The sequence below is a fragment of the Saimiri boliviensis genome, chromosome 9 (genome assembly GCF_048565385.1).
Source record: "Saimiri boliviensis isolate mSaiBol1 chromosome 9, mSaiBol1.pri, whole genome shotgun sequence".
In the NCBI taxonomy this organism is placed as follows: domain Eukaryota; kingdom Metazoa; phylum Chordata; class Mammalia; order Primates; family Cebidae; genus Saimiri; species Saimiri boliviensis.
Genome location: NC_133457.1, coordinates 46,586,437 through 46,607,011, shown reverse-complemented (window position 1 = coordinate 46,607,011; position 20,575 = coordinate 46,586,437). Strand labels below are relative to the sequence as shown.

At 36.3% G+C, this 20,575-nt stretch overlaps 1 protein-coding gene across 1 annotated transcript in view; it reads right to left on the bottom strand.

Annotated features, from left to right (window-relative positions):
• Window positions 1-326: 326 nt before the first annotated feature.
• The window catches only part of STT3B (STT3 oligosaccharyltransferase complex catalytic subunit B), a 106,834-nt gene continuing 86,585 nt past the window's right edge, over window positions 327-20,575 (bottom strand). The window contains exons 9-16 of the mRNA XM_039480173.2: window positions 18,894-19,048; window positions 16,087-16,298; window positions 14,509-14,696; window positions 13,285-13,456; window positions 11,752-11,925; window positions 8,491-8,604; window positions 5,126-5,338; window positions 327-1,965 (exon numbers count right to left, since the gene is read on the bottom strand). Coding sequence (XP_039336107.1) covers window positions 1,885-1,965; window positions 5,126-5,338; window positions 8,491-8,604; window positions 11,752-11,925; window positions 13,285-13,456; window positions 14,509-14,696; window positions 16,087-16,298; window positions 18,894-19,048 — 1,309 coding nt within the window. The 3' untranslated portion in view covers window positions 327-1,884. The remainder of the gene's footprint in view (window positions 1,966-5,125; window positions 5,339-8,490; window positions 8,605-11,751; window positions 11,926-13,284; window positions 13,457-14,508; window positions 14,697-16,086; window positions 16,299-18,893; window positions 19,049-20,575) is intronic.

The window sequence follows — 20,575 nt, the reverse complement described above, 5'->3', positions numbered from 1 at the left end:
TCTATATTGAGACTTGACATTCTATTACCAGAACTTCTTGGATGGTTTTGCTAGGTTCCTAACCTAATTTACACAGAGATAAAATTCCTACTTGGCTAGGTGTTTCCCCTCCCCACATCCCTTCCAAAGAAAAAATCAAAAACAAAAAACAAACATTTTCATTCCAGGGTAAAAGGTGGCAAAATAAAACAGCTTGGTCTAAGATGAACTCACATTTTTCCCACACATTTTCTTTAAATCCTTTGTGAAAGTGAACAAGCAAGAAAGGGATATGTGTTCAGTACTAATTCCTTTCAAAACCAAAAGATTTGTAAAAAAAACAACACTTAACACAAAATTTGAATTAACTTTATTTCCCCTACAGTCAACAACTTCTCTGCATTGAATTTTAAAGCAACAAAGTAAAATAAAATCCCCCAAATGACAAGGTATCAGAAATCCAGACTTCGTTACACGCTATTTGTGAAAATGTTCAGCCATTTTATTGTTCTGTAAAAGAACCATCATCTGGGTCAAAAATGAATTCTATAAATCAAAGAATATTCTACACCTTGGAAAAGAAAATCAGCAGTAACATTCTCACTGAACATTGTAAATTACATTTGTCTTCATAAAAGGTACATACTATTCTGCACTTTTCCACCAAAAGCAGTGGTGTGTTATGCTTGTTATATAAAAAAAAGTTATATCCTGTGGCAGGAAAAACCCTTTTCTCTTTCACTTTTACTAAACAACTGGAGAAAATGTTCAAGTCTGTATAAAGTTGCCTATAAGCTGGAAAGTGAACTTGTTCAATCTCCATTTACATTTTAGTGCATCTTTTGACAATTGTCACATTTTTAATAAAAGTAAGAAAATGCATATAGCACTAAAGAGTGTTTCATCAAATGCGTAAGGGATTAAAAAATATGGAGCAGAGAACAAAATCATTGTGATGGATGAAACTGTTATAAAATGAGAAAAATCCAAGCAAAGTTTACAAGTCTTTTGTTACTTTGATGAGTCACAGAAAATGAACTTTGGATACCTGTCCACTTTAAGGTTTTTCTCCTTAATCTTTTGCATGTAAACATAGTGCTAACTTCTTCAGTACTAAGACACCAAAATTCCATCCTGGTAAGCAACTTCCTGTGTAGTTGCCATGATTTCCAAAGAATATAAATTTAGCCCTTGAATGAATGATGTATGAAGTCTGCTCTGTAAGTACCTGGTGAAAACAACTGCTAACAGCAGTAATAATGTGTCAACATAAAAAACTATTTGAATCAATTAGCTACTCAGAGGTCCATCTTTGAAACAGCAGCTTCTTCGCAGAGCAGACAGTAAGCAATAGAAAACGTACATTTGATGAAACATTCTTTGCATTGGAGAAACACGGAAATAAATATAATTCAAAGGAGTATAATTATTTTTCTAATATATCTTTCTCAGACCTGTACTAGTTTACTGGTTCAAGAAGCTCTCATCACATTTTATCACTTGTATTTTACATATTGCTATTTGGGTAATTCAAATAAAATGCAGGTCTTGTAAAAGAATAAAAACATTGACAAGTATGCATGTGCCAGGGACCAAATTAGAGGGTTCTTTGGTGCAATTAGTCCAAATTCTCAGATTTGAAGGATAATATGTACCAATAAAAAAAAATCTGCTGCTAGACACTTACAGCAGTGCTCTGTCTTGCTTCACATTAGAAATTGAAAACAGCTGTTCTCATAAGCCAATTTTATTTTTTTAATCAGGCATTGCCAGAAAATTTTGTACATTAACCTGGACCAGTGATGGTTCTGTACCCTCTGTTGCTGTGAAACACGACATGAGCTAAAGGCAAAGACCAGTTCTCACAAGGACAACTGCTTCAAGTTAGGAACCAGAACAGTGCATTTAAACAGTCTTCTTAGATATTTTCTTGCCTTTCTTAAAAACCAGCTTATTTTTAATGTAGCCACGCTTCCTTTTGGTAGTCTATAAAAAACAAACAAAAAGAATACATAGTATTAATGCAGGTTTCTGACTGATTAAAAAATCTATACACACACATAGTTTATTGCACTATGATGACTTCCTAAGCTCTTTGCTCTTTTTGTGATTGGACTCCTTGAATAGTTTAGTGAACACTGTTTCTTACCTGAGTATACTAACAAATCCAAGGTGAAAGGACTAGGTCCCTAGCTTTAGATGAAAGAACTACCACAGCGTTCCTCAAATGAGTATCATACATCCTTACCTCTCTTCTCAACCACAAAGTGCTGAGCTGTAATAATTATTCAAATTTCCAGGCATGACAGAATATTTAACACTAGACTAAGGAATCAGAAATGCTAATGCTGCTCCTGGTTTAGCCTCCAAGAAATTAGGTGTGTGCCAGAAAAACAAGTTAACTTATTAACTCTTAGAGTCCCTGTTTTCTGTAAAATGAGGATGACTGTAACCATCTACACAACTGAAAGACATAATCACTTGGCACATTCTCTAAAAATAATCTTTTAGGTAGGAAAACAAGCAATTAAAAATGCAAAGTGAAACAACATTCCTTCAGTTTCATAGATCTTTGAAAAATAAAATATTTTTCCTAACAATTCAGTAGACCACTAAAATACTTTCAACAGACGTTTGCTGGTATCAGAAACAAATTACTGCAAAAATGTTTATGTTAGAACCCTAAAGGATAAATCATAGGCATATAGGTCTTTCAATCTGACACACAGCCTTAGATATTGAAGAAAGCAAATATTTTCTGAAAATAAATAATTTAATGCGCCATCAAAGCTCTGGGTCAACAGAAGCAAACGACTCAAGAGACTGGCCACTCAATTCAATTTTCATATTTAAATACAACTCTTAGTGGTTTCAGAAACTGGGTAAATCCTACATCAGGTTCCTTTATTCATGATGTTCAGTTCAAGACAATTTATAGTAGTTTCTAGCAGAGATGAGAACACAAGGCAAAATGCAGTCCTTCTTAAGGTTATAAAAATTAGCTACTGCTAACTTGTGAACCCCATTATGTTACCTTATTGTTGAACTGATTAAGGCAAAAAGTACAATTTAAATTTAAACCAGATTAAGTCTTTAGTTCCTTTACTATCATTACACCCAAATTTCTAACAGGGTACTTTTTCTAGGAGATCATGATGTGCCCCAGGAATACTCTAGTGTGTCATAGCTCTCAGGGTGTTTTTCTCCTACTGGTGATGAACCGTGCCAAAATGCCTGTTCTGCAGCCTGGACTATAGTTTCTAGCACCTTAGTCATGCCAGCTTTGCAGTGGCCGGTAAACTCTCAGAATACGGATGCTGTTATATGTACCCTCCTCCTCCAAAGTCAAAACCAGGGTAGAGAAAGGAAGTAAATAAAAAGCAATCCTTCATAGTGCTAGTACAAAACATCTAAAGCCATCGAAATCGGAAAGTCAAAATCTGTTATTGGCTACCAGAATATTTATTTTGGCCACACAAGACAGATTATTTATTTATTCACGTTTATTTTGGGAAAATGATGGGATGGCAAATGAGGTCAAATTAAGAAAACTTAATTGCCTTTGGGGTCTATATCATTAGACAGCAAGTTTAACAGTCCTCTTTTCCAGAAAAAGTACACCTTCATTATGCTTGGGTATCTTAGAAGTAACTGCTTTGAGACTCGCAGCATTTGCCTTCACTTGTGTACTGGTGGGACTCACCAGTTTCTCCTACCTCATGCCTGTGAGAAACCTCATCATTTGATTTCTTTTTTTTTTTTTTTTTTGAGACGGAGTTTCGCTCTTCTTGCCCAGGCTGGAGTGCAATGGCGCAATCTCGGCTCACCGCAACCTCCGCCTCCTGGGTTCAGGCAGTTCTCCTGCCTCAGCCTCCTGAGTAGCTGGGATTACAGGCACGTGCCACCATGCCCAGCTAATTTTTTGTATTTTTTTAGTAGAGACGGGGTTTCACCATGTTGACCGGGATGGTCTCGATCTCTTGACCTCGTGATCCACCCGCCTCGGCCTCCCAAAGTGCTGGGATTACAGGCTGAGCCACCGCGCCCGGCCCATTTGATTTCTTAATGTTATTTTACCTAAAGATGATGAGTTTGATACGACTAACACAATCAGCTCTCTGTGACATCTTTAAATACATTAGTCCAGATATGGTAATTTACATCTGGCACATAAAAAATTCATATAAAAAGCTTTCATTTACATATTATACAGTTAATATTCAGCACTGTTATAGTACAAATTAAAATAATCTGTATTTTGAATATACTTGATGTATATTTTAAGTAACAAAAAGGTAAGACAGTAGTTTCAATGATATAAAATAAGTGATCTGAGCTATGTAAATGGAAGCATCCTTTAAAAAATTACAACTGGAGTCAATGTAATAATCATCAGTATTATAAGGATAGTACTTTATAATGAAACCGTAACATTTTATCTGACTGCTCATTCCCATTTCCTACTGCTGGACAACCCTATATAAATACTCATTTTTAGGAATCTTTTATAGCATAGATTACAGATCTATTTGGCTTAAGTGAGTAATAATGACCCCCAGTGAAATACTTCATATCTTATATAATATTTATTAGAAAAGAACTGCAGTAGCCTCATAATTCTTGCCTATAAGCTTTGTCACAATTATATTAAAAAATGATTACCTTAAGATAAATGATTTTTTTGGGCTTCAGAAGGACTCACTAAACTCAAACCTATTCTTTATTCAATGAATAATACAGTAACATCATATTAAGAATGGAAGATAAAGATGCAATATCAATCTGCTCTGCTCAAAAGATGAAGAACTAATAATAATTCCATCACTTGAGCATGTAGCATTTTTACTTCCTTACAGGTTTGGAAAGCGATGGCCACGGCTATATCTTACTTCACAAGTAAGTCTTACTAATGGGAACAGCACAAACCAAAGCCAGAAGGCCTCTGGAAAATCTCAGCTTGGGGTATCTGAAGTGCTCAGTTTGAAAGAAATGCTCCTAGCAGGCTAGCCTGGTAATTACTTTGTATAAATATAGAAGCCATAGTCTTTATAAATCTGGCAGATGGATATTTATTGCAACTTCTAGAAATTCTTTTTCATACAAACCAACCAACTTTAACCCTTTAATGCCTTCACTTGGCACCCACCTTCTTTGACAAATATTTCTGTTTTGGGAAAATATTGGTGACTCGAGGTTTGTGATCTAGTGTCTCCCTGTTGTCAGGTGCTTTTACTTTATATATTCTAACAAGCCAGTGTTCTGATGTAAAAGCTTCTTCCAAATGCTTGAATTTAATGTCCTTATTTCCAATCTCAGCATTACGTGTTCGGTCAAAACCTGGGGGTGTACGAAAATCCAGCTGCAAAGTGACATTATTATCGGGTGTTAACCATATTGGAAAACATTCAGTGTTATAAGACAGTAAATGTTATCATTACAGTATACCTTCTCCCTTTAAACTCGGAAAACAAGTCATCCATCTTAATAGTTCTCATGTATTGCTAGGAAGAAATCAGGAAGAGAGAAACTAATGCATCGAAATAAGAATTTCACAGACTCCTTAGAGTAGATGAGCATCATAAGGGCATCGACAAAACAAAACACCAAAACATAGAAATGAAATCCATCAAAGCCCTTTTTATAGGTATATAGCGAGAACACACCTAAGGGGCATCTTTTCTGTTTCAGGGCCTTGCACTATCTTTTCTCTCTGCCTGACGGGCTCTTCATTCAGCTCTTTTGCATGGCTGTCTCCTTTACCATCCCCTTCAGGGAAGCAGTGATCAACAAATCTCCTTTGTTGTTTCTTTAGAGCACCTTGTTCTTTTACTCTATAACATACATTAACATCTTTACTTACACTAAAAATTACCTGTATCTTTGACTGAGATGTAAACATACTGTCTTTATCTTATTCCAAGTACAGCTATGTATCCCAATTATTATTTGGGATAAAAATAAAACAAAAAATTTGCACAAGTAAGAGATACTACATCCTGAAAGTGAGAACTACAAAGGAGGCTAAATTAAAAAACCAAACCATGAAAGGATTTATGAGGGATAAAAACAGAAAACACAGGGAGGGAAAGAGACTTTCAAAAATTCTCAGACTGTCTTGGTGTACTGGCTCACACCTGTAATCCCAGCACTTTGGGAGGCTGAGGCAGGAGGACTGCCTGAGCCCAGGAGTTCAAGACCAGCCTGGGCAACACAGCAAGATCTTACGTCTACAAAAAATACAAAAATTAACTGGGCATGGTGGTATGTGCCTGTAGTCCCAGCAACTCAGGAGGCGGTGGTGGGAGGATCAACTGAGCCCAGGAGGTCAAGACTACAGTGAACCATGATTGCACTACTGTACTCCAGTCTGGGCCACAGAGTGAGATCCTGTCTCAGAAAAAAAAAAAAAAAAAAAAAAAATTCTCAGATTAAGTTTATGTTGACATACAAACCTAGCATAAGTAAATTCAACTTTCTTTTTTTTTTTTTTTTTTTTTAAACAGAGACTGGGTCTTGCCATCTTGCCCAAGCTGGTCTCAAACTCCTGGGGTCAAGCAATCCTCCCACCTCACCCCACAAAGTTCTGAGATTACAGGTGTGAGCTATCATACCTGGCCAAATTCAACTTTAAAACAAACATGAAAATGAGCTCTCCTTCAAATAGTGAATAACTTGTTCTTGCTTATCTATATGATAGCAAAAGTTACACTTCATGTTTTAACCATATATTATTCTTGAGTAAGGTAGGCATCAAAATGAATGCACGCTGGAAACACGGCTTAAAACTATTGGTAAACTTAGAGGAAGAAAAAGGTCCTTCAATGTGATTAGTGAGCAGAGAAACTAATCAGAAACAAGCCTATCAGGAAAAATGTTTTCTGGGATAACTAATTGTTACAGTCAGTGTGCTTCTTTCTTAGCAAGAGTTTAAGAGACCAGGAATGGGCTTCCAAAGAAACTAAAACACAAACAGAAACCTAAATCTAGATTATCGCCTATTTTTGTTTCAAGTCACCTACAGAGTAATTCCAAGTCAATAATGATAAAGTATGATTCACCTGGAATTTACTTGAAGCAACACAACAAACAGGAACACAGTATATGGTAACCATTTTGAACCCAAGTGAATGTTCTAGGCCATATTAGCCACCAAGATGGTGTTTTAGAAAAGGATAAAATGTGATTCACAAATTGAGGTCCAAACACATGCCTTTAGTTTTGATCATCAACTTGATTCCTGGTGATAGTATAAAATTAAGCAAGCAATTTTTTTCCCCTGCTTTCTTACCCGTTTAACCAGAGAGCAAGACAGAAATAGGCCGTTTTCAGTGAAACTAATAGTATGAAGGTAATAATTTGGGACAGACACTTATAACAAAGGACAGATTAATAAGAGAAAAACAAATTTAGTAACACATTCAGCACACATTATGCAGGAGAAACCTCAATAAAAGGAACTCAAAGCAGTGGCTTAGAACTCTGGCTTATATAGCATGCCTAACAAAAAACAATACATTTGTAGAGAAAGGACAAAGGAAAGTGGTTTTAGGCATCCAAGATGGGAAAGTAGAAGGGTCCATATATGGGAGAAACTAACGGAGTAAGTTTTGTCTGCAGACTTCTCTGCTGCCTTCTCTGGGCTGATAAGAATCTAGAGTTGTCTCCCGTAAAGGAAAATTTATATTCTGCCTTTATGCAGAAGAGAGGTTAGATACAGCTTTTTCTCTGTTTGCTGCTTCTAAATTGCCTTCAGCTCAAAATTAATTTTTATGTCAAAGAGGTATATTTTGGGGTGTCATATTCTGATTTCCTTAAAACTCAAGTCATCAGTCCAACCCCCATTATTTACAAACAAGAAGAGAAACAACTGGAGTCCAAGGCAGACACAAATAGTCTGAGGGTTACATGGCTTGACAGAACCTGATGGAAAACACAGGTATGACATCAAGTCCATTGTGTCTTGTGTCACAATGCCTCTTTGAACATTCACTCATTTTGTAGACCCTTAAGCTTTTGCACCACATCATTCTAATTTACTAGAAAACTCTGACCCAGATAGCTCTAGCCATTTGTAGTAATGGAGAACAGAGAGGCAGTGAACATCTGAAGTGACTATTTACTTTAATTCTTTAATTTTAAGCTTTTTTCCACTAAGCAGTGAAGTGACCTACCTAAGACACCACACTGTTTCCTAGCTAGGAGAACTCTTCCTTGGAGAACGATACTTTCCAAAAGCATGAATGAGGTCTAAAGGTGAGATGGCAAGCAAAGATTGGATTTGAGGCTACTGTTAATAAGTATGTTAGAAAGAAGTCCTTGATGTAAAATTTTGTTTTCTAATTTCTCACATGCTAGTTTCAGAAATCTAAATGTAATGAAAAAGACTCTTTAGATAAGTACATTTCTCTTCAGCACAATGAAAACATCATTATCCTGTTTTCTAGAAGCAAATATGACTATGTTTTAAATATTATTTTGAATGACTATTAGAGAAAAATGGATTTAACTAACCTGCATTTCTCCAAATCTGTAGTATGACATTTTATACATAAGGCAATTCAACAAAGTAGGGGATCCTGCTTTGTCTACACGGAATTCTCCCTGTGGGGTAAAATAGTCACTTTCCTACAAGAAAGAAACCAGAAGTTCTATGTTAGTTAACACATTCAAAGCTACAAGTTCCTCTTTTCATTTCCCCATAAGAATACGCTTTTGAGGTATCTTTATAAAGCCATATTCAGTTACACCCCCCAAAAATTAATCCCACCAGACTTTAAACCATGTTATAAGGCCTTAACTATTACTATGTTTGAGACAAGGCCTTCCCTGTCATTCAGGCTGGAGTGCAGTGGCATGACTGTGGCTCACTGTAGCCTTAACCTTCTGGGCTCAAGCAATCTTCCTATTTCAGTCTCTCAAGTGGCTAGTACTACACGTCCACGGCACCAGGAGCAGCTAATTTTTGCATTTTTTTTTTAAATACAGTGTTTCACACCATGTTGTCCAGGCTGGTTTTGAACTACTGGGCTCAAGTGATCCACCTGCCTCAGCCTCCCAAAATGCTAGGATTACAGACATGAGCCACTGCACATGACCACCTTCATAATTATAAGAGACTGGTACCAACACCACGGTGTAATACCAGGCAGGGCTGGCTCTGCCTGGTATTAATTACCCATCCTCATCTCTGTTACTCCTTTTCAGAATTTTCTTAAGCGTTCTTGCTAAATTTTTCCCATAGGAAGTCTAAAATCCGCTTTAATTGGGAAAAGAATGTTAAAATCACTGTGGTAATTTTTTTGGCGTTAACATAAATTAACCTCTATGAGGAACAATTTAGGTAAAAAAATGCAATTTCTGACTCAGAAATTCCTTTTCTAGGAATTAATCCTATACAGATACTTGTATATGGCCAAAATAATGTATGCAGAAAGTTATTATGCCATTGTTAGTTAAGAATAAAATATTTGAAAACCACCTAAATTCCATCAATAGAGACAGGTTAAATAAAACATGACACACACACAAAAAATGCAACATACTGTGCAAATGTAAACAAAAGAATGAAGAAGCTCTCCATATTCTAATATGAAAAGATCACCAAAACATATTATGAAGTAAACAGGGTATATAGCTCGCTAGAAGTAAGAATCACAAGAAAATAGTGATTTCCCAGGGACTTTTTTCCCCCTATTTTTAACTGACAAATAAATTTGTATATATTTATGGTACACACCATGTTTTGAAATATGCACTGTGAAATGGCTACGTCCATCTAATTAACATATGCATCATCATACTTATTTTGTTGTAGTGAGAACACTGAAATATCTACTCTCTTAGCAACTTACAAGTACATAATACACTGTTCTTAACTCTAGTGGAACTTGCTTTTTTTAGGGGGGTAGACTTTTTTGTATATCCTCTTATACTTTATTTTTGAACAATATGAAGAGGGGTAGACTGTTACTGTATATCCTCCTATACTTTACTTTTGAACCATATGACTGTATTATCTATTCATGAAGTTTAAAAATAATTTAAAAGGCATGGAAACATAGGATTTCTGTATATACTAATGTTCAAAGCATTCATTAAGAAACGTCACAGTTTTAACACTGCTGAAGCAAATCCACAAATGAAAACCACATATGAAAGAATTAAATTTCAGATTAATACAAAGAAATAATGTTTACTAATCATAGTTAAGGGAAAACATTACAGCATTTACATTTGATCAGAAATCTGAGGCTTTACTTCATCCCCATCACACAACACTTGCATACATTTTCCCAAAAGATTCCTCTTTTCTGGATCTGTAGCAATTACTCTTATCTTTAGTACTTACATCATGTAAAAGCACAATGCTGGGATGTCCAACTTCTAAGAGCTCCCATTGTGAGCTCTTAGAAGTGAAAGAGGTAAGACCAAATGTAATACAAAACGGCAATGGTTTTGTATTTTTGGCACCAGAGACTGGTTTTGTGGAAGACAATTTTTCCACAGATGCCGGGGGGAAAGGGGAGCTGGTGGTTTCTAGATGAAACTGTTCCCCCTCAGATCATCAGGCATTAGACTTTCATAAGGAGCATGCAACCTAGATCTCTCACATGTGCAGTTCACAAAAGGGTTTATGCTCCTAGGGAAATCTAATGCTGCCGCTGACAGGAGGCGGAGCTCAAGCAGCAATGCTCGCTCACCCGCTCCTTACCTCCTGCTGCGTGTTCTGGTTTCTAACAGGCCGCGGACCACTGCTGGTCCATGGCCTGGGGTTTGGGGACTCCTGCAAAACAGGTATAAATAATTTGTTGATGAGAACAGAAGTTAGTATACCAGAAAAGGGCTTTTGGAGAGGGGACAAGTCTGTGGTGGGGAAGATATTCCAGGAAAGTGAACAGTAAGAACACATGTGTCAGGCGAGAAACCCCAAGCAAGTTTTAGGGGCTAGAACCTACTGGCAGAGTAGAAAAAGCTGGCAGAAGAACAAGAGACTAGCAAAGGAAGGCAAAACATGAAGAGGCTTCCATTCCAAGCTAAGGAGTTTACACTTCATACCAATGTTTTATCAGAGGTTATCTATTTTGTACCAGTCCCTAGGCTGAGGCTCAACTACTTTACTATAAATTCTCATTAATGGCACTACAAATTAGTTATTTTTAGCAAAAGATAGCCTAGTCTGTCTTGATCACCATTTTAATTCCAGATCCTAGAACTAGGCCTAGTGCCCAAAGCATATTACATTGACTGAATAAAATAACTTGCCCAAGTTGACAGTTTTAGTTTAAACTCATCTGGTTTTTAAACTCTGACTGGTTTTAAGGCCCTTTGTCTTAATCAGTTGAAGTCTCTTGAGCCTAAAAGCAACATGATCAATTTTATCTTACACTGGGAGGGAGGAAACAAGATAAGGCAAAGATAGGAATTTCAAGGTTACTATCCTATTTCAGGTTTACAAGCATAAGGGTCAGAACTAGGGTGGAAGTAATGGAAATGGAAAGAAGGGGATGAAGTGAGAGGCTGTGAAGAGACATCAAAGTAAGAAGTCTTGGCAAGGGACTGCTTCAGAGGGGAGCAGAGAAATACTAGGTGTGAGTTCAAAAAGTTTTAACCTAGAAAATGCCTCTAGTATCTTTAATAAATAGTGAAGTCAGGGTAAGGAACTAATCTGAAGGATAGGAAAATTAAACAAATACAATGTAATTAGCAAGATCAGAGAATTACTTGGACACAGAGAGCTATCTTTCACATACTTGGAATTATCTAGTTTCTTACCCGAATGTCTTTTGGATGTTCCCCTTCAGCTATCCTAACCATCCAGAGAAACTTGTTGATATCATCACCAGAATAGCCAATGACCCCTCCAAATATAACCAAAACATAATCTACATCCAGAGTCCTCATGATTTTATAGGCTGCTGTTTCATTGGAAGACATAGCTTTTCCCACCTGCAGAATTAAAAAAACAGAAACAAAAACTGAGAATGTTTTTAATTATTCCCACATTCATAAAAATCAATGTATATATTTATTAAAACATGGAATTCATCAAGAGTTTTACATGGAATCTTTCTGTAGAAATGATTTCCTATGAATTCAAATATATTGAAATTTATAAACCTCTCAACTATTATAATTTATAGTCAAAATTCAGACTACCTGTTCAAATACTTTGCTAATAATTACGTTCTATGACATTAACATTTTATGATGAAAGCAGGCACGCTTAGAAGAAACAATTTCTTACAACCACAGGCCAGGGCTGGCCAGTGATCTTGCTAGCGCATACTTTTCCTCTCCCCAGTCTAGCACACATCTGATAATTAGCTACAATAGTAACACAAATAGAATTCATTTGGTTAAGACTGGTCTTTGTGTTTAAAATGTTTGAAGTACAAAGTGGTGATTACATTAATTTATGTATATTTGTTGTTTAATAGCTAGAGCAGGCGTCCCCAAACTTTTTTTTTTTTTTTTTTTTGAGACAGAGTTTCGCTCTTCTTGCCCAGGCTGGAGTGCAATGGCGCGATCTCGGCTCACCGCAACCTCCGCCTCCTGGGTTCAGGCAATTCTCCTGCCTCAGCCTCCTGAGTAGCTGGGATTACAGGCACATGCCACCGTGCCCAGCTAATTTTTTGTATTTTGAGTAGAGACGGGGTTTCACCATGTTGACCAGGATGGTCTCGATCTCTTGACCTCGTGATCCACCCGCCTCAGCCTCCCAAAGTGCTGGGATTACAGGCTTGAGCCACCGTACCCGGCTCCCAAACTTCTTACACAGGGAGCCAGTTCACTGTCCCTCAGACCGTTGGAGCACATACTGTGCTCCTCTCACTGACCACCAATGAAAGAGGTGCCCCTTCCTGAAGTGCGGAGGGGGGCCGGATAAATGGCCTCTGGGGGCCGCATGTGGCCCGCGGGCCGAAGTTTGGAGACGCCTGAGCTAGAGGAACACAGTTTGCCTATTCATAAAGTGCATTTATTTTATATATTTGCAAATAATTTTTGTTTATAACATGAAGAATCCAAGCCAAACATTTTCAGTTTCAGATTTTGTCTAATTCTTCAGTAAGCTAAATTTATCATAAACTTTACCAGAAATCAGCTTGCAATTCTGAACACTCAGTACCATTCTTAGAAACAAAATAAGCATACTTTGAACTCACTTTATTGAACATATGTGTAAAAAAGTATTTTGAGAATTTAGCAGCGTACACCCACATTTCTCCTATTTAGTCACAGATGAAGCCTGACTGCTAAGTAGTGAATAAAGATTTGTTTGTAACCTTGTGTTTATCAAATCCTTACCAGTGCTATGTGACTGTTATTCCAGGTGTTATTATCAACCAACGTAGTTCTATTAGCCATTCCAGCTATCTGATAGCCATAATCCCACCAAGACATTACTCGTGCATGTTCATCTGTATTTTGCCTTAGCCAAAAGTAAGCTTCTCTAAAATCATCTAAGATATTCCTGGTGCTGAAAAGAATCACAATATTCTTTTAAATGAGATGTCACAAATTTGAAGAGGATAACTTAAAATCTTGAGGTATTAAACCACTGAGTATGTTCAGATTTTAAGGAAGGTAGTTATAAAGTTATCAAGGATGGTAGTAAATAAAAGGATCTGTTGATGAGAAAAATAAAGTCAAACAATGAAGAGCTAGACCAGTGTTATTCACACTAACGTGCATTGAAATCACCTGCACATCTTGTATTTAACAAAAGAAAAGCAGATTCTGATTCAGTAGTTCTGGGGTAGGACCTAATAGTGTGCAAGCCTAATAAGCTCCCAAGTGAAACAGCAGTTTAAAGCCATGGTGATATATAAATCAGTTGTTCTTACATCTTAGATGCATCTCAATCACCTTGGCCTGTTAAGCCAGACTGCTAGGCCACAGCCCCAGGTTTCTAATTCAGTAACATTAGGGTGAGGTCAAGACTTTGCATTTATAACAACTTTCATGGTAATCATGATGATGTGTGTACAAAGACCACACATTTGAGAAAAACTGATGTATATGATTATGCATGCAGAAATATTCTGGAAAAGAACATGAAATACAATGATTACTACCCATGGCACCAAAGGTGGAGGAAAGGCCAAAGAAAGGTAGATTCAAATGCAAAGCTTCTCAGAGAGCAGGATGGTTACTAGAGGCTGGGGAGGTGGGGGATGGGGTGGGTGGGTGGGTCACAGGGATGCTTAATGGGTACAAACACAACAGGGTGATTATAGTCAAAAATAATTTAACTGCACATTTAAAAATAACTAAGAGTGTAACTTGATCATTTGTAACTCAAAGGATAAATACTTGAGGGGATGGAAACCCCACATGCCTGTATCAAAATACATAAAATGTATCCCATAAACATACATATCTACTATGTACCTACAAAAATTAAAATTAAAAATTAAAAACAAAAAAGCATATGCAGAATATCACAAACAGTATTTATTTTTCAATTCTATCCTTTGAGACAAAGAAGTATAAGTATAAAATGCTTTTGTATCCGAGTTTTTTTCTTACCCATCGTGATTGTACGAGGCCAGGACTACACTTGGACTAGAGTAGGCATTGCTTGTGACCCAGGTACAGTGGACTGCAAACATCATCAATAACATCAGCATCAACATGGTGACAATGCTTTTTATATTAGGACCTAATCCCTCTTCAGTTTTTTCCTGTTCAGTTACATGTTTCCTCACTTTACCTGCCTGAAGACATATTTAAAAACTGGTTAGACAAATTCATTATTTGACTTGCTTCATTAAGACACTCAATGGAAAAAGCTGGGAGACAATTTATCTATTAATTTAATTCTATGACTCAGAAAATGTATAACCATCAGATATTCTTACATGGGTGACGGATTGTTTTCTAAAGTCAAATGTGAATAAGGTTTACTGAGAATGTGTCAGTCCGGAAGGTGGTCACAGAGTAAAATAGTATCTCCAGTAAAAAGCAGCTTTCGAACTCAGTTGTCCTTATATTTTAATTAAATACAAAGGAGATTAACCAAATGACCCAATTCTGGTGAAATCTTATTATGTCAATTGTTATAAAATCTTAATTCCACATCCTGAAAATGACAATGCTCAGCTATAATTTTAACCATGTACCATTTTAGTATAGTATATAACCATGTACCATATAGTACAACCATGTACCATTTATAACTGTATTAACAGAATCTAGTCTTCTAATTTCCAAACCCTAAAACCAACAGACTTAAAACTACCATTAACTTAAAAAACCACCTTCCACAACAAAAAAGGGAAGACAGAATAGCAAAAGTCACAAGTTCTACATTTCAAGGCTGGTTAAGAACCACAAAGAAACAACAAAAAACCCAACGGTAACAACAAACACAAAATCAGGAATATGGCTTATTAACAAAAATCTTAACAAATTACTTTCATCTTACAGAATGAAAGAATTTCAAAGTTAATTATCTATACTGGGAAGTTTTCTTATTAGTACTTTAAAACCTAGGCAATATTCAAATAGAAAAGTTTAATATGTCATCCAAGACAAGTGCTCTAATTCTTACAAGTCCTTTTCACACTTGCACCAACTGAGAAACTATAGGTCAAAAATAAATTACCCTGTATTGGCTTGTTACCTACTGCTAATGAACTGGAGTGTTTTTAAAAAGGCATTTTACTCCCTTCATTTTACTGTTCAAACACTCAAATATCAAACATCTTCCAAAAATAATTCTGAAAGAATGCACTGAGTACCGACCTCAAAGATAAGCACTTGTCTGTCCACGTGGTTTCAGAGTTTACAGTGCCAAATCTTAAGTAAGTAAAGCATCAGGTTTTTGCTCTCAAACATGGAAGGGTATATTAACAGGGCTATATATCTTAAATATTCATAAAAGAAATCACCAAAAACAAGTGAGAATTCCTGATTACATTCTATTTTCTAACTCCAAGCTAAAAGACTGACCAGAATTCACATTTTGAAGCAAACAGTGGAGAACCAACTAAAAATGTCATAGTTTATCAAAACCAGTAACATTTCTTAATATGTATAGTTCTTACTGTGGTGGAAAAAAGAAAGTACATAAAAATTTTAAAGGCCTTACTTTAGATTCCCCACCTTATCATACAAATTTCCTGGGTTTCTTTTGTCATCCTCATCACTGCTGTCCTCCACAGGTGGATTTTCCCTTTTCATGTCATCCCCCAAATAGTGCTCAAAGACATTTGAAAAGGCAATGGCAGACAGCATACACACGACTGGAGTCAAAGTCAACATCAGCCGCACCATCACTCCCGCAAAGTAGACAGCACTGATTGCATATAGAGCAACTGCAAAGATAAATTCTCTTACAATATTTTGGAGAGAAAAGTTCACAGGAAACTGAACTAGATACCTAGAACCATACTATAAAACAAATCTGGAATTAGATAAATGTCTCACAGATGGTCTAATTGTTTCTAAATTGATGCTACTGACCAACTGGTTAATTAGCCACATTTAGAAATTGTAACTAGTGTTCAGCAAATAAAACCTACATATCATCAGTTTAGAAAAATGTGTATGATTCAAATTTCATTAGGTATGAAGAATCAGACTTAATTCATTATTTGTCAATAACATAAAAAAATCCATAGCTGACAGATAAAAACATTTATGCATGACATCACCAGGCAAAATAAATTTATAGATTTAAAATCTATAAAAATCCAGTGCCAACATCTGGCATAAAGCCTGCTTTAAAACAAAAACGGGATGAGAAGAATGTATTAATCAAGGGAGGAACCTGCAAAGTTACTGCCAAGAAACCTAAAAAAAAATTTTGAAACCAATTTCCAATAGCTAGAGCCTTCTGGATAACGTGCTAACCACAGGAAAAGGCTCTACCATTTCTCGCTGCAGGTTATGTATGACTTTATAAATTCAATGAGTCATGTAAGCGCCTATCTCATCTGATGCTAAATTTTTTTTGACTAAAAAACACATCACATCATATTCTTAAGTGTGTATCTCAATGAATTTGTATATATAAGCACCTGTGTAACTATAACTCATTTAAATGATATAGAACTTTTTTTTTTTTTTTTTGAGACGGAGTCTCGCTCTGTCGCCCAGGCTGGAGTGCAGTGGCGCGATCTTGGCTCACTGCAACCTCCACTTCCCGGGTTCAAGCAATTCTCCTGCCTCAGCCTCCCACCTAGCTGGGATTACGGGTGTGCGCCACCACACCCAGCTCATTTTTGTATTTTTAAGTACAGACGGGGTGTCATGTTGATCAGGCTGGTCTCGAATCCCTGACCTCGTGATCCGCCTGCCTCAGCCTCCCAAAGTGCTGGGATTACAGGCATGAGCCATGGCGCCCAGCTGATACAGAACGTTTTCATATGTCATCATGCATCTTCTCAGTCAATAAGCCCCTCCCCTATAAAAAGGTAACCACTATTTAGCCTTCTAAAGAATAAGTATTCCTTATTCTTGAACTTCACAGGAATACAATCACATAAAAATGTTCTCTTTTGTACTGGCTTCTTTTATGCACCCATACTGTTCTTTTATTAATTGCTGTGTTGCATTCTGTTGCAGATATATAAAAATTTATTCATTCTACTGCTGATGATAATATTTGTAATATTTATAATTAGGGGTTGCTGTAGATAAAATTACCAGTGCATTCTTAAACATGTCTTCTGGTGGACATGGGCACTCACTTCTCTTAGATATATACATAGGAATGGGATTGCTGAGTCATGCGGTTTAGATCTTCTTGAATGATGCAGTATTAACAGGGCCTTATCCAGAGTCCATTAGAGAAGGACGAGTGTGCCATCCTTTAAACAGAACCCCTACAGGTGCTGTTCTTCTTTCCTGATTCCACTCTAGAATAGTAACTTCATGTGTCACTCATGGTCTAGGTTCCATAATTGTGTAAGTTTCTAGCATTACAAATTACTGACTGGTGTGACCCTGTGCATGTTATAAAGCTTTTCTCAGTGTCAGTTTTCATCTCATACAAAACCACCACAGCATATTTCTTATATGATTAAATCACATAGAAGCCTTTGATAGCTGCTTATTTTGTCCTTTTATATGAGCAATATTGGATCCTAAATACCTGGTTTTTTAAGTATTCTGTATTTCAAGTCTTATTAGTTGGAAAAACGGAAATCTATCAATAAAGAGGATGTTTACTGAAAGATGATCCTTATTCCGTTATAAAATGGACTTTGCTCTGAAATCTGGATGATGAATGTCCCTAAAGGCTTCTTCGTACTTCAAGAAAACTTTACTCAGAAAACAAAGTCAAGACTATTGTCAACAAAGTTAAAATTTTCAATTCTCAAACACAAACCATAATGATAACATTAACCTCTCAAAAGCCATAATAAATTGAAGGTAAAATGTATATACTAGTCCTAAATTAAAACAATTAAAATACCTAATACAAATTCAATGAATTTTTCTTTTCTTTTTATTATTTTTTTTGGAGGCAGAGTCTTGCTCTGTTTCCCAGGCTGGAGTGCAGTGAGGTGATCTTGACTCACCGTAACCTCCGCCTCCCAGGTTCAAGAAGTTCTCCTGCCTCAGCCTCCTGAGTAGCTGGGATTACAGGCGTGCCAGCACCATGCTCGGCTAATTTTTGTGTTTTTAGTAGAGACAAGGTTTCACCATGTTGGCCAGGCTGGTTTCGAACTCCTCACCTCAGGTGACCCACCCGCCTTAGCCTCCCAAAGTGCTGCGACTACCAGCGTGTGCCACCGCACCCAGCCCCTCAATGAATTTTTTTTGGTTAAGGACCTAAGCAAAACAGGGGAGAAAATTTATCTTGAATATATAGAGTCAAACAAAAAAACCCAAAACTTTAAAGTAAATAATCTCAAAAAGAAAAATAATTATTTCATAAAGTATTCATTAAAAACCTCTCTTACCAAATACTCTTTCATCGTTGATATTTTTGATGCAGAACCATAGGCCTGCTGGGAAGGTACATACAAGAATATGTAGATCAAAGAAGAAAGACACCCAAGTCGTAGGTTGATGTTCAGACACTGATGCAATAATTGGAATGTGTATTTTTGCATACCTAGTATTTAAAAAATTATTATTTACAATTAAGTTATAAAACAGGAGTTCCTTTTAGATGAAGAAATCTTGTTGATAGTAGAAATGGTACCTACTCCCTACCCCTTCTTATTTAAATATGCCATCCAAGATAACCAGCTATTACTGGATACAAATCTGCTTGGTCTACACTGCTAAAACTAAAACTAACATGCCCTCTGTAAAACTGAGAGAATTATCTATGTCCAGACATGAGAATGTTGGCTCTGAATTCCAATACAAAAATCTCTTTTCAAATAGGAATTTGTTCTGCAGTTTAAGTCGGCATTTCTCATGCTTGCATCAATGAGTCTCATTACCTTTTGTAATTATTACTACAGACTAAATGCCCTTTATCTGAAATGTTTAGAACCAGCAGTGTTTCAGATTATAGAATATTTGCATTATACTTACCAGTTCAGCATCTCTAATCTGAAATTATAAAATGCTTCATAAGCATTTCCTTTTAGCGTCTCAATAAGTTTATGATTTTAGAGCACTTCAGATTTTGGATACTCAACCTGTAGCAGTAATACTGTACCCAATAATTACACTTCACACAATGACAATGCCTTGCTTGACAAGAGCAGGCATGGAGGCAGGTGAAGGAAATGGAAAGGACTGAAAAAATTATTACTGAAACACCCTTCAATTCTAAAGTTGTCAATTAAAGTTCAGAAAGTAAGAATAAATCTAACTGCACAAGTCAACCTGGTAACTTAACCTAATCAGAGTAACAGTCTACAACTTGGGTTATCAAATTCTTTAGCGATGCACAGGCTGAACTCTTGAAATGTGTGTCTAATTGTTAGTTTAATCATTCAAACATAATTTGCTCATGTCCTTTAATTAGACCTGGACAGGAGTCCTTCTGGTATCACATCAGAAAGCATGTTTGTTCAATAAATTGTTTTTTATTGAGCCACCTGGGGAGTAACAAGACAGAACGGCAGGAACAGAGGAGGGGCAAAAATTCTAATCAACAGATACTTTCTTATTTCCAGGAAAACATTTTAGAGACGAAAAGTTTTACTGAACTAGTCTCATTCAAAACCAAATTCATTAATTCATTTTATAAGAGCACTCTAAAAAAAACACAGCAGATATGTATTCTTTTGTGTTTCACAGATTTAAAAAACAAAACAAACTTAGATCAGATGGTGTTAGAAAATAATTAAATTTTCTTCCTATCTACGGCAATTAAATTTTAACACAGCATCCTTCACAATTCTGAATAATAAAAATTACTAAATGATGAAAATTTTACATTAGGTAAAATAAAAATCAATCTTTAAAATGCACAAACTTTACCTAAATATTTTTACAAACAAAACTAAAACAAGGAGTTGCCAATGCAGAACAGAAATATCCAGCTTACATTTCATACTAAAGGTGCATTCAAAACAGGTATCATAACAAACATAAAATACAAGGAATTTAGCATTTACTAAACTAGCATCTTTGGTATCTTAGAAATATTGCCCAAGAACTGAGTGAAATACTGACAAAA